Genomic DNA, 14725 nt, shown 5'->3' with positions numbered 1-14725 from the left:
ACTGGCTACAGAACCTCATTAACATTATGACATGCTCTCGGTGTACCCCTGATGCATACCAGAGGCAATCCGGTGTTGAGACTGATGGCATCCTAAACCATGACTCCAGGTTGACAAGCTGTGTTGTGCTCCAAAATGTTGGAAGGATCTGCCCCATCGCTATGTCGCCTCCAGACTCCTGCTTGATGATCAACATTGCTGAGAGAATCTATATGCATTGCAGAACACCACACACTGTTCCATTTGTCGGGGTCGGTAGCTCTGGAATGACGGCATTCCAAGTGTTCGTGACGATGGTGTGGTGCGAGCGGCCGTCTTCGCAATAGATGGCTTGACTGCAAACCTGCCACAGCCAATCTTCGAGAAACCATCATAGTCTGTATTGTCGCATCCAAATCTCTCCATACGCTGCAGAGTGTGGTCATGTGTAGATTGTGGAGCCGCTACTGCATGATGCCAGATGCGCTGAGCCGTGTGTTGTGACGTTTGTCTCAGTGCTCCAGTCCACTACAACAATGCTCACTTCTTTCTGCTGACCACCTTCTCTAAAGTTAACCCACTGTTATGGCGTCCCATTGAGTTTATGCAACGTTACAATGTACAGACTAACTGGCTGCGGGTGGCCCTGGAATGAAACCTCCAGTAAACTCGGCTACTTGATGGAATGGCTCTCACATGTGTCTTCGAGGCATCTTCACTCTTTAATCTGGATCCAACACAAAGCAGTTTACATGGGTGTGACCGCATCGCCAGAGTTGGATTCACAGGCTGGATCATAAACTGCATCAATTTGCATAACTTGTTTCTCTAAATGTACCTTGAAAATTGCACAATGCTGCAATAAAATCTTCACGGTGTGGCATGTTCTCTGTGAGGCATGGTAGATCTATTGACATTGGGCAATGGATGAACAATCTTTTTGGAAGCTTTAAAGAAAAAAATAATTTGTTCATGGATGAAGAGTTTGTTGGTCAACTTCCTTCCAGATTTTGATTTTGCATTTGGTGGCTAAAAAGATGATTATACTGGGGAACAAAAAACATTTTTGCATCGTGCTTTGACTTTTAGACTCTATTCTGGCTATTTTTGTGCTGCCGATTCCAAAAATCCCATCCATTTCGTTCAAGGAGCTCTTGTTTTTGAGATCTTCCTGATGTCCATATCTATTTTTGTTATATTTCCTTCATTTTCCCGCCAGCATTTGCTTACTATTAGTACATCTGTTACATATCGCCACCGCCGCACATCAAACTTGGGTTGATGAAACATTGTGTAAAGAGATTTAAAAGGAATGGAGGGCGTTTCGGCTACAGATGTAGAAAATTTCCCGCAATCAGCGTGGAGAAGCTAAAAGCAGGTAAATTCGAAGGACCACAGATTCAGGAACTCCAGCGTTTCCAAGATTCGGTGGATAACTTTGAGGCGTGGTCATTGTTTTGTAGGGTTATAAAGCATTTCCTTGGGAACTATAAGGCTGTAAACTCCGGTGAACTTGTGGAGAATACACTCAATTCTGTTTCTGAACACTTGGGTGTAACACGAGCATCAGATTGCAGGACCTGCAGTCATTGCGGATGGATTTCCAGGTTGTCTTGGTGATGTAAGTGATGAACAGGGTCAAGGATTTCACCAGAAAAGGACTGGAGAAGAATAGTACAGCTGACGATGGGATATGCATATAATGGTGGACTACTGGCGACCATGGAAGACCAGTACTGTAGACGATGAAATACACATATGATGATGGACTACTGGTGACCGTGGAAGAACAGGACTGCGGACGATGGGATACACATATGATGATGGACTACTGGTGACCGTGAAAGAACAGGACTGCGGACGATGGAATACACATATGATGATGGACTACTGGTGACCGTGGAAGAACAGGACTGCGGACGATGGAATACACATATGATGGCGGACTACTGGTGACCGTGGAAGAACAGTACAGTTGACGATGAGATACACATATGATGGCGGACTACTGGTGACCGTGGAAGACCAGTACTGTAGACGATGAGATACACATATGATGGCGGACTACTGGTAAAACATCCAGCGCGAATGTCCAGGAACATCTTATCGCAGGGAATCACAGAAACGTAGTTTCATCGACCTCTCAATGAAGAAGCCTTTGTTGTTTTTGTGTTCTAGGCTTCTTGGGATTCATCTTTGTACCTTCGGCTTTTAATTGGCAGTTATTACATGTATGATACAACATGTATACATTTATATGGACATATGTCCTATCTTGATAAGCAGAGCTGATGGAGAAAAACTGTCATTTTCAAAATCTATGACCCCAAAATACGCACCAAAAAGTTCTAACATCCCAGTCACCAAAAACTGTGTTCCCCAGTGAATAAAGGGGTTGTCTGTTTCCTGGAAACCCCTTTTCAATAGGGCTCTTTGTGTTAAAATGGTAAACGGAGATCTGCTTAGCCCACTACAGCTGCCGGGATCCAGCACTGCAGTTCCCTACGGTCCTCAAAATTCTGGTGACCGATAATGTCACAGGAAGTCAGAGACTGCAGCGTCAACACCCGTTCTCCTGGTGTCGGCGCTGACATCCTGAGCGCCATGATGCCAGGAGTTCGAGACCTCCCTCATTGGCTGCAGTGCTCACGTAATTTCCTGTGACCTATATTGCAACAAACATCCAGTCTACAGCGAGTTGCAGCGCCGGATCCTGTCATCAACGGAATGGGTAGTATCTGTTATTTCACAGAGAGTGTCCTATTGAATAGGGGTTGTCTGTCACTGGGCAACCCCTTAAACGTTTCCCCTGATGAGTGATTGTATTAGCTGAGAGTCCATGTTCATCTACCTTTGTCTGCGTGAAGTTGTGGCCAAAAGTTTTGTGATTGACACAAATCTTGGTTTTCACAAAATTTGCTGCTTTGATGTTTTTAGCTCTTTTAGTTAGATGTTTCTGTGGTATGCTGAAGTTCAGTTCTAAGCATTTCATACGTTTTTACATTTTTATTCAGTAAAACATCAAGTTTAGACAAAGACTAAATATGTACAGTGTTGACCCTCTACCCCGTTACTCTGCAGTCCATTTATAAAGCCCCTATTGGACCAACTATTGGCAGATTTAGATTTCTGTACCATCTCTACACTGATGATTCCCAATTATACACCACTTACCCAGACATCACCCCTGCCCTACCGCCAAACACCAGTGCTTGTCTGTTCGCTGTCTCTTACATAATATCCTCACTCTGATTGATCTGCTTGTTTAATCCTGATCGTTCCATCTCTGTGTGCGGTACCACCATAACTTCTAGACAGCCCACCTGCTTGTTTGGGGTCATAGTTGACTCAAAGCTTTCCTTCTCTCCTTATATTTAATCACTTGCACGCTTTGGTCACCTGCACCTCAAAATCACCTCCAAAACTTGCAAAATTTGCCCTTTTTCTTACTGTAGGAACGGTTAAAACTTTCATTGTTGCCCTGATCCACTCTCGGCTTGATTACTGCAGCTCGCTACTAATCTTTCCCCCCTCCAATCCATCCTCAGCAGTAGCAGCCAGGCTTGTCTTTGTCTTGCTGCTTCCCTGATTGCTCCACCGTGTGCCGGTCACTGCACATGGCATATAACTCATCACTGTCATCCATGAAGCTCTCCACAGTGCTGGCTGCCCTGGATCTTCTTCCTCATCTGTCTACTACTCTACCAATGCTCTCCATTCTGTTAATGACCTTAGACTAAGTTCTGCAGTAGTCTGAGCCTCACACTCCTGTCTCCAAAACTTTTCTAGAGCCTCTGCAGGTCTCTGGAATGCGCAACCACGGACAATTGGGTTAACGCTCCAGACCCCCATTTTAAGCATTCCATACAAACACATCTCTCTTGGGAGGCATAGAGATCGCCTAATCTAAGTGTTCCCTGTTTATCCTGGTTCTACACTGTCCATCCAAACCCAATCACGGTATCCCACTCACCCCATACGTACGAATGCACTTATGTGTAGATATTGGCTGGCTCACATTGTGCTGCGTATACCACCCCATTTATAAAAGATAGCTAGACCATTGTGCAGGACGAGCACTTGTCCGTCTTGTCACCCCTCTTCCACATAGATTGTAAGCTCTTCCCAGCAGGTCCCTACCCCTATTGTGCAGTCTGGTTATTGGGTTTATACTGTATGCAATGTCTGACTTCATCCCTCTATGTACCCATGAAGTTGTAAGGAACTGTGGATTATGTAAAGATGATGTAGTAGTAATAAATATTTAACCCACTTCAGCTAATGGGTTGTAATTCCTCTTTTTATCTTTATTTTCAGCAACTGAACCATCCAAATGTAATAAAATACTATGCATCATTCATTGAGGATAACGAGCTGAACATAGTCTTGGAACTTGCAGATGCCGGGGACCTCTCTAGGATGATAAAGGTACTTACATTTATCTTGGAGTCTTCACAGGCTGATGCCTTGGGCAACCCCCTCCCCTTTTCTTCCAAAAAAGTAATGGTAAATAGGGGGTTAATGGGTAAATGGGGGGGGGGGAACATATATCTTTTTCCCCCTTCAGTCTTGAAAGAGAACTGATCACGGGGGTGTGCGTTTGTAGTTTATTACCAAAAACAATAGTCCTCCCAAAAAACCCAAAAACTTATCTTCCGAACTATAACTGTTCAAAAATAAATAAAGGAGAGCCGGGTGTTGGGGCACCTCACAAGTGACCTGAGCGGCTCAGAGCATACTGCGGCTTTGACTGAAGACGCACTACATATAGTATATAGGCAGCTCTATACTAATGGCTACAAATACAGCCGGGAGATCTTCTGGTAACGTTACAGGGTATTCCGCTGGGCGTCATTCAAGCTTCTCTCCTGGAAATTTGGATTCCATTTGGGTCATTTTTCATCCTCTCCCCCCCCCCCCCCCCCATCCCCCCCTTTTTTTTCTTTTTTTTTTTTTCTATAAATGTGTTTAGGAAGAATCTATATATTTTTGGAGGATTACTATTTGTTGTAATGAAATAAACGTCTTCCTGTGATTGGTTATCTTTAAGGCTGCGTGTACACGGCCGGGTCGGATTCCGCATGCGGAATCCCGCCTTGGCAGCAGAGGCATCCATGTGTACCTGCTTTTTTTATTTTTCCCCTTCAATCTGTATCGCGGGTGGTCCGCACGGCTCGCCATCGGACATGCGCAGTACAGATTTTGCAGCGCCGTTTCTAGGCAATGACGAGGATCCCACAACCTTTTCTCAATGAGAATTACGGAAGGGCCGAGGATCTGACGGTGTCCATTGACTTCATTGGAAGCTGTCCGCACAGAATCTGCCTAAAAATAAGAGTATGCTGCAATTTTTTTTTTCTTCCCTCCGTGAGCGAAAAATCGCAATTGATTTCCGCTCATATGCATTAAAAATCGCTTTTCAATTGCATCCTATAAGCTGTATTTGCTGCGGAATCCGCAATGCAAATCCGCTAAAGTGTGTGTTAAAATATAGATTTCCACAAAATGAAAAAAGATACAGCGGCGTGCTAAGGGGCATGAAAGAAATGAATGTGAGAATTGTTGTAAATTACAATTCACCGCAGCAGATCGCCTATCCGAGGTTCGAACCTGCAGTAAGGGAGATGTGGCAGCTGGCTAAATGTGAACATGCCTTTACTGTTCGACTTCCAACGGTTGTGATGAATGCATCAAGCCGTGTTCTGCTCTTCACCACCTTCGTTTTCTATTCCCTGTTGTTACATCCTTGGGACTTTTCTGTTTGTTGCTTTTTATGGAGCGCGGCTTTCAATTACAGGCAGGGTGTTCGAGTCTTGGCGACAATTGTTCCTCTTTCATCTCCTTGACCTCTGATAAGTGCGCCCGGCATTCAGTCTGAAAGTAGTGTTTTTACAGCTAGGATCCTCTTTGATGTTACATCTTGTAGCATGTAATTCCATAAGGTTTTTCTTTTCCTGGTTGAGTGAAGTTTTACTCATCTGAGCAAACAATTGAATGAGGTGAATGTCAAAAAGAACCGTCAGCGGCGACTACGCAACTTGCTGATTATTTCTCATTGCTTAAAATTTTATTTCTGTTACATGGGGATAAGCAGAGGAGGGAATATTATCTAAAACCGGTCTATTTAACAGTGATCAATGCAAGTGTTTGGAGCGCCACCACAGGAAAAAAAAATGCCGAGACTTCGTGCCCGTTGAAATCAGTGCCTTGTAAAGTATGGATCTACCAGGTCCTCTAGAGCCAAAGTATTATTTAAACTAAATCTGTCCAAAGTTTTGGCAAATAGGATGGAATAATACCTCTGCAGCGCCACCTATTGGATGGCAGCATTCCTGCAAGTCAATGTTAGACTCTTTATACAGGTCTGCAGAGCAATGATTGAGAATTGAAAACCAAGCCTTAAACCATAAACGGACAGCTGTTTCAGGGTTTTTTTTACCCCTCATCAGTGTGCAGTAGGATCCTGGCTTGGCTAGTGAGAGGCCTGTGACATGGGTCAGGAGGGGTATCATAGCTCCTTAGGAAGAGCACCTAGCAAGTGAGTGAGGAGACTCCTCTGGGTAATATGCAAAAAAGGAAGATGGAACAACACCTCTGCAGTGCCACCTATTGGATGGTAGCATTCCTTCAAATCAATGCTTGACCCTTTATACAGGTCTGTATAGCAATGATTGGGAATTGAAAACCAAGCCAGAATGCATATGTCTCCTCACTCACCTCCTTGGTACTCTCCTTAAAGAGAGGTGTTACCCCTTCTGACCCACATCACAGGCCTCTCAGTATCCAAGCCAGGATCCTACTCCACACCGATGAGGGCAAAACCCCCGAAACAGCTGTCTGTGTATGGGTTATGGCTTGGTTTTCAATTCCCAATCATTGCTCTACAAACCTGTATAAAGGCTCAAGCATTGATTTAAAGGAATGCTGCCATCCAATAGGTGGCACTGCAGAGGTATTATTCCATCTTCCTTATTTGCATATTACCCAGAGAGCATGGATGGCCGTATAAGTCTCCTCACTCATCTTCTTGGTGCTCTCCCTAAGGAGAGATGTTACCCCTCCTGAACTTTTGGCCAAAAACATGGGAGATTTGGCTCTGAAATCTGCAGAATTGTGAGCGCTGCTCTTGTCTAATATTTCTGGCTGTAACTCCACATCAGATCACTAATGCAATGTATTTATAAAGTCCCTCCGCTTTTAATGTAGATGGATTCTATATGTAAAGTAGTGATCTAAGGTGAACATGTGTGTCAATGTTTTTAGTACATTAGTAGCCTATGAATCATGTCTCTCTCTACATGGGCGTGTGGGTTTCTCTGTTTATATAGGGGACAGACTAGGTTTCTAACGAGCTGATATTTCATTCATGCATATGTTAACAAGCTGATCTCCATCTTATTGACATCAAACATTCTCTGATGTGTAAATCTGGTGTAGACTGGTTGCACGGCCACGATGCAGAGTTTACAAGTTATAGATCTATTTCATTTTCATGCGGCGTACCGTATCATTTGCCTGGGATACAAGTTGTTATAATGCGCTGTAAACTTTTTCAAAGGTATAGAACCACAGGGATTTTCTTGAAAAACATTTTTAGATCACCTGAAGTCACAGAAGTTCAAAAAAAAAAAACAGAACGCTTTCAAAGAAACCAAAAATAAAATATACACATAAACATACTGAAATCAGGGCTTTCTTTCCTCAGCTAAAATTGGGAAAGTTTCACTTTTACCATTAAAATTAACTACATGCTAGAAATAACACTGTGGAAATTAGATTACCCGAAGTGCTGGAAACATTGCTTTTCTAACTTTTATGGTACACTTTCGCTCTGCTTCTACACCTATTGACGGTATTTATATATAGAGCACTAACCACTTGGTTATTTTTTTTAGTGCACAGCTGCTTTTAACATAATTGTGACCTTGAGAGGACTTACCTGTCCGGTAATCCCATCCGCTAGCCGCCTCTTCTTCACGTTAAATAGGTGATAGATGTGCACAGTATTCTGCACTCTGCTACATGACACATTTTTAAAGCCCCTTTTAAATGCTCCTATTGTTTTGCTGAGCAGTAGGGGTCCGAAGGGTTGAACTTGCAGAGATCACACATTAACGACCTATACTAAAGCTTGACTTTCAGTGTTATGTCCTGAGATATAGGAGGATAAAAAGACTTAAAATGCTTGACAACTTCATATTTTATACCTACGCTCTTTTATTTCAGCTTTTGAGCCGTTTGTCTCTTTCAGTGCTCAATCTGTTGTGACAGCGGTCAGGCCGTGTAGTCTGGACCGCCCCCTTCCTCCAGTTCCCAGCCACATATATCATGACGCACGCGTGAAAACGCTGTTGTGGCCATGAGCCCTAAATATTGTATTTGTGTATATATACACACGTAACCCTAAGGAAGCCCTGAAGGTGCTTATAGACGGAACGATTAGCGTTCGAACGAACAAAAGTGAACGATGGTGGTTCAGTTGCTGGTTGCATTTATATCGAATGACTAACGAGAATCATTCGCTTCTCTTCGTCATTCAGTTTCTGCAGTATAAAAATCCTCCTTGGCTCCTTCAATTGTCGTTTAATGTGGAACACTGAACGAGTCAACGATGAATCTGCCGGTCTAAACAATCGGCACGGGAGCGAATGAGCTAGTGATGACGTCACAAGAGCGTGTAAAAGGAGCCTGAGGCCACAATGCGGTAACCAAAGTCCCAAAGCTGCCATGATTGAACTTTATTACAAATGTATTTTTCAGTTTTCTATACGTTTTTATGTAAATTTCAGCTGGGTGTGAAGCATGGGGATAAGTGATCAGTGGGGGGGTCCGACCTCTGGGACCTCCACCAGACACAAGAACAAAGGGTCCTGTGACGCCCCCTGTGCGCGTATGTCAGCTGTTGATCCATTCAACCTTGTGCAACTGCCAGTGGTTGGAGCCCAATCACACTTACCCTCTGCGGATGGCGGAGGAGTTGAAAATTCCCATATTCAAATGCACTGAATCAAGTTTTTAAGATGGGATAATGGGTCTATTCTGTTTTTTTGGGAAAGGTTTTGCGATGTCTACAGACTCTCCCCCGTTCCATCGCGCTTTTAAGACTAGAAACGATGTCTCCCCTAAATACACTGCCCTATTTTAGTATATTACGGCAGGATATTGCATGGATAGGTCTTCTCTCCTGTTCGTTAGATGGCCACATTTTTTTTTTTTTTTTGACTAGTAAGAAAACAGACGTACCTCACATGGAAGGGCTCGTGCCCATGAACGTATTGGTAGAACTCTGCAGAGACTGTATGGCTGCGAGTGCACTGCACATGCCCAGGTTTTAGTTTTTTCCCCTCTTTTACTGCTTTGGTATAGGTCCTGTATTTTTGTTTCATGGTCTTGGTTCTTCACCTTTCTCCTGATCAAACTAGATCTGACGTTCTCCGTTGATTAACTTCATGGCACATCTTCCTGGGAGATAGTCTTCTAAGTGTGTGTCTTTATTTACACTATATAAGGGTATGTTCACATATGGCAGAATTGGTCCAGATTTTCTGCAGCGGAAAATCCATACCAAAATTTGCATCAATTCTGTGTCAAAATCTGGATTTTGACTGATTTTAGAGGGATCTGCAGTAAAATCCATCATTTCAATTGACAGTGTGAAATTTGCTGTAGATTGGATCCCTTTTTGTTTACTTCCTTTAACTAAGACAACTTTCTACACATATAATGGGATCATATCTAAAATTAATATCGTAACCAACAGGAATTACTATAAGGTCCACTGTTCGAATTGCATTCCCCGTGGCGATAATCCGGCTGCGGAGAATGCAGTGAAAGCTCTCCATAGCATTGCTATGGAGAGTGCTTTCCCCCCCCCCCCCCCCCCCCCCCCCCCCCCCAGGAGTGGAGAATCATTGTGATTCTCCGCTCGCGGCTGGCACATTGCAGCATGCTGCGAATTACCGCGATTCTCCGCAGTCAGCCTATCTATCAGATAAACTGGCGGCGGAGATCGGTCTGCCGGCTCCTGCTCCCAGACCACGGGATACTGCAACGCCCGTGGACAGGCAGCCTAAATCAGAAGTTGCGTACTTCAATAAAGTCACGTTGATGTCGTTACTTTGTTGTTTCAGCTGAAAGAGCAAAATTGCATATATGTTATATGAATACGAAAATGTAAGTATATGTTTCTAATTGCTTCGTAAAAAGAACATCTTTTGAATAAAAAGTAATTTAAGGGAAAAAAAATCACAGCAAATTCCACATCAAGCGGTGAGGAGTTGACGCTGATTCTGGTGCGGATGTGCACTAAAATACGCAGCACAATGTAGGCCTGTGGATTCTGTTGCAGATCCATACCAAAATCCGCAACTTGTGAACCCTAAAGCATATGTTCACGCAGTGGAAATGGCTGCAAACGTCCTTTCCTGGCGCGGAAATACGTTTTTTTTTCCGTGTCGAATTCCTCACACTGATTTTATGCATTATCATCAGGGAACATTCCATATGCAGATCTGTGGCATAAAGCCGAGAATTTTTACGCAGGTTGTGCAGTAAATGCTGCTACATGAACATACCGTAAATATCATCTTTTTTTCCTCGTTTTTTTTTTTATATGGCCATATGTGATTTGTCTACTTGTTACCACCAGGATTTCTATGTCCCCTATTGCCCTGAATCAGCCCACCATGAGTTGCTGCACTTCCTCTAGTAGACGCAGTCCGTTACGATACTTCTCCAGCATCGCACAGGCTGTGTGGCGTTATGATCTATGATAGACTAATTATTTTATTTTTTTAATGTCTTTCAGCATTTCAAAAAACACAAACGCTTGATTCCTGAGAGGACCGTTTGGAAGTATTTTGTGCAGCTTTGCAGTGCCTTAGAACATATGCATTCCCGGCGAGTCATGCACAGAGGTAACAGGCCATCGTCTAATGCTGAGCATGTCATGTGCTAGTTCATAAAAGGAAGATTTCCCTAAAATGCTTTTTCCTTTTTATGCCTATATAGAGCCTAATTACTGTAATAAGGACAGGCTCTGCGGCTTTCTAATATACTTTGTGTTACACTTCTGCACAATTTCAAGATCCCTGCTTGCTGTCATTGAATAAGAGCATACAAGTTGACATTCTAAAGCTTCAAACGCATAGAGACTGAGTCCTATTCGCGGTAGACTCTGTTACATCCAGTCTAAGCACTCCTCTGTCATCTAACCTATGGAAGGTAGCAGATTTGAGCCTTCTGCAAATTCACAAATAAGTGACAGACTGCTGAAATTACTGTGTCTGTCACTGGTTTATGCTGTCCTCAGAGAGAGTGGTGTAAAGGGGCTGACCGCTTCCCTTGTAAGCTTTAGGTCCGCCTCCACACTGGCGAGAAAATCGCACGTGTTTTTTTTTTTTTTTTTGCTTTTTTTCCCCCCGCGATGCGAGAGAGTGAAAACGCAGAATTATGCTGTTCAATGGTTTCCTTCACATTTGCAATGTTTTCACTGATGCAATGTTGTGTTTTTTTGTTGTTTTTTTTTTAAAATCTCCCATGTTTCCCTATGGAGCCTCCTTTTTATCGGATCGCAAAGCACGAACTTGTGATTTTTCATGCAATGCATTCTTAACATTAGAAAGTCCTATTTGTCGCAAAAATGCGCAAGAAATGGCAAGTAGCAGCTATGTTTTTGCATGAAAGAGCAACGCTGACACTCAAAAATCGCGGGGAAGAGTTGCAATTTTGCAGTGATTTTCTGACACTCGTATCGTGATCGCCAGTGTGAAGGAGCCCAGAGGGGGGTTTCACATCTGCGTCTCAAATCCAGGTAGCTGGGTTGAAAGCAGTCGGACCCCATTGTAGTCAGTGGGGTCTGCCCGGCGCTGTTCGGTTTCGGCCAGGGACTGAACCGTTCAACATGAGGGATTCGCCTTTCCTGCTCTTTGATCGGAGCAGGAAGGTGGAATCCCCAGTGCAAATGTGTAAGCAGCCTTACTGGCATGTAAGCGGAACATTTTTGGAAGTGTTCATAAATTTCAAGTAGTGTTTGTAACTTTGTTTATACCATCAGTGTAGGTTCTACTCCCACAGGGCTTACAGTATACAGCGGGAGGTCTTCCTGATGTATATGCAGTATGCATTGGTTTATATGGGATAGCGTAGCTCACTGCATTATTCCATGGAGTTGGAATAAGGAAACCCCGCCTATACCAGCCCAATGGGTAAGGATGGAAGGAGTTCTTATGATCCGTTTGGCATATGCAGTGTGAGCTTTCCTGGTGCGAGCACTGAACGAGCAGTATGAACAGACTGCTACATATAGTATAATCCCTATGTATGTAGCCGCAGCTGAGTGGAAGTACTTCCATAACCGGTTAAATGCTTGAAGTCTATGTGGACGTTCCCGCATTGTGCTGTATGTGCCCAGCGGAGGGTGGCACAGGCATTACGGCTGTTTGTGCTCCAAGCAGCTGCTGTTGACTGTAATGTAGAGCCAGCAACCCACTGCAGCAGCCAAGGTCAGAGAGAGCTGCATTCCCAGCCGTTTAACCCTGTAGATGCCACGGTCAACTGACATGGCCCCTGGCACCTAATTGGTTTTTCCGAGGCACTGAGAGCGTTGGCTTGTGATGACATGCAGGGCCCGCTACCTCTGACAGACACATTGCATCGCAGTACAGCAGCCTTCCAATAAATTATAGAAGCCTTCAGAGTAGATTGCAAATTGACATCCCTCAGGGCTAGAGAAAAAGCTCAGGTTTGAATAAAAAATATTTAAGAAAAGCCTTCTTTTGCATTAATGATTTTATTCATTGTTCAAAAGTACTTAAACAAGAAATACATATTTGGCAATCGCAATACCCCTCAGGAGCATAGACTTCAACGCTAATGTCATTTATCCTACACGGTGCACGGCATTAGAATACAGAATCTGTCCCTCATCACTTTGTGCCAAAATTAGGACTGGAACCACATCCGCTATCCACAAATGGCTAGCTAATCTTGTAAATATCATTATTTTGGTCCACTTTCAGAATCCTCATGGGTTCTCTCTACTCCCTGGTTCCCCGACTTTGTGTCTGCTCTTACGACATAAAGCGCTGGGGACAGAAACTGGCGGAAATTATAGTGCAAATCTAAGATTTTACCTGCTGTTGTTTTTGGCGCACAACCGGCCCAAGATGCTCAAAACATAAGAACCACCTCGCGCCTCTTACATTTGTTGCATCTTGATTCATCATGCCTGATCTAAAATGGGGCGACACATGCATTTCTGCACAAAACGCAGCAAACAGAACCCATTAATTTCAATGGGCTCGTTCACATGCACGTATTTGGCGTGTGCATTTTGGACGCGCAAATAAGAAAACCCCGCAGCATGCTGCATTTTCAGGGGTGAAAGTGATACATTTCTTCATTTCATTTAAAGACATTAACTCTTCTAGAAATTGGCAGCTACCCATCTGACAAGCGTTGGGGCAGGGGTAACAAAATGCTGGAAAAGTGGCACGAATGAGGAACAGCTGGAGGGTCAATTTCCTACTAAAAAAAAAGTTAGAGAATTAAGAATCTAGAATCTATCAAAAGCAAAGATGGTCAGAGGTTCACCAATTTATGAAAAATTGCATATAAAAATTGTAGAACAATTACAGAAAAAATGTTCATCTATGTAAAATTGTGAAGACTTTGAATATCCCACCATCTGCATTACATAATATCAGGATAGTCAGAGAATGTGGAGAAATTCGTGTGCACAACGGGCAAAGGCAACTGTCAATATTGGACGCTCGAGATCTATGGGCCCTCAGGCGACGCTGCATTAAAAACGGGCATGATTTTGTATTGCAAATCACTGCATGGGCTCAGGAAAAATTCCTGAAATGATGGTCTGTGAACACAGTTCGCGGTGCACACCCCAAATGCAAGTTAAAGGGAACCTGTCATAGAATCCTAGAATGGTAGAGTTGGAAGAGACCTCCTGGGTCATCGGGTCCGACCCACTGCTCAGGGTTCATCCAGGCTCTGTTTGAAGACTTCTGTTGAAAGAGCACTCGCCACCTCCTGTGGTAACCTGTTCCACTCATTGATCACCCTCACTGTCAGAAAGTGTTTTCTAATATCATATCGGTGTCTCCTCCCTTTCAGTTTCATCCCATTGCTTCTAGTCTTTGCTTGAGAATAGGACTGCTCTCTCTGCACTGTGACAGCCCTTCAGATATTTGTAGACAGCTATTAAGTCTCCTTCAAGCCTTCTTTTCCCAGATCCTTTAACCATTCCTCATAGGACATGATTTGCTGACTGCTCACCATCTTGGTAACTCTTCTCTGAACTTGCTCCAGTTTATCTATGTCTTTTTTTTTAAAGTGGGGTGCCCAGAATTGGACACAGTATTCCAGATAAGGTCTGACTAAGGAAGAGTAGAAGGGGATAATTACCTCACAGGATCTAGACTCTATGCTTCTCTTAATGCATCACAGAAATGTGTTTGCCTTTTTGGCTGCTGCATCACATTGATGACTCATGTTCAGTCTATGATCTATTAGTATACCCAAGTCTTCACATGTGCAGCTGCTTAGCCCAATTCCTCCCATTCTGTATGTGCTTTTCCCATTTTTCTTGCCCAGATATAGGACTTTACATTTCTCCTTGTTAAATACCATTCTGTTAGTTGCAGCCCACTGTCATGTCCCAACAGCACCATGAACTAAGTTATGCTGTTGTTGTGGGATGTGATAGGGAGCCGGGGTGATGTATTTTCTT

The 14725-nt window shown here is 43.5% G+C and overlaps 1 protein-coding gene across 3 annotated transcripts in view; it reads left to right on the top strand.

Moving 5' to 3' along the window:
• Positions 1–14725, top strand: part of NEK7 (NIMA related kinase 7) — an 84275-nt gene that overhangs the window by 50439 nt on the left and 19111 nt on the right. For all 3 annotated transcript variants that reach the window (XM_066597180.1, XM_066597179.1, XM_066597181.1), the window contains 2 exons: positions 4297–4407; positions 10787–10895. In XM_066597180.1, the coding sequence (XP_066453277.1) occupies positions 4297–4407; positions 10787–10895 (220 nt within the window). The remainder of the gene's footprint in view (positions 1–4296; positions 4408–10786; positions 10896–14725) is intronic.

Source organism: Eleutherodactylus coqui, chromosome 3 (assembly GCF_035609145.1).
Source record: "Eleutherodactylus coqui strain aEleCoq1 chromosome 3, aEleCoq1.hap1, whole genome shotgun sequence".
NCBI classification, from domain to species: domain Eukaryota; kingdom Metazoa; phylum Chordata; class Amphibia; order Anura; family Eleutherodactylidae; genus Eleutherodactylus; species Eleutherodactylus coqui.
The sequence above is the reverse complement of the archived record's forward strand: the minus strand, read 5'-3'. Positions and strand labels throughout refer to the sequence as shown.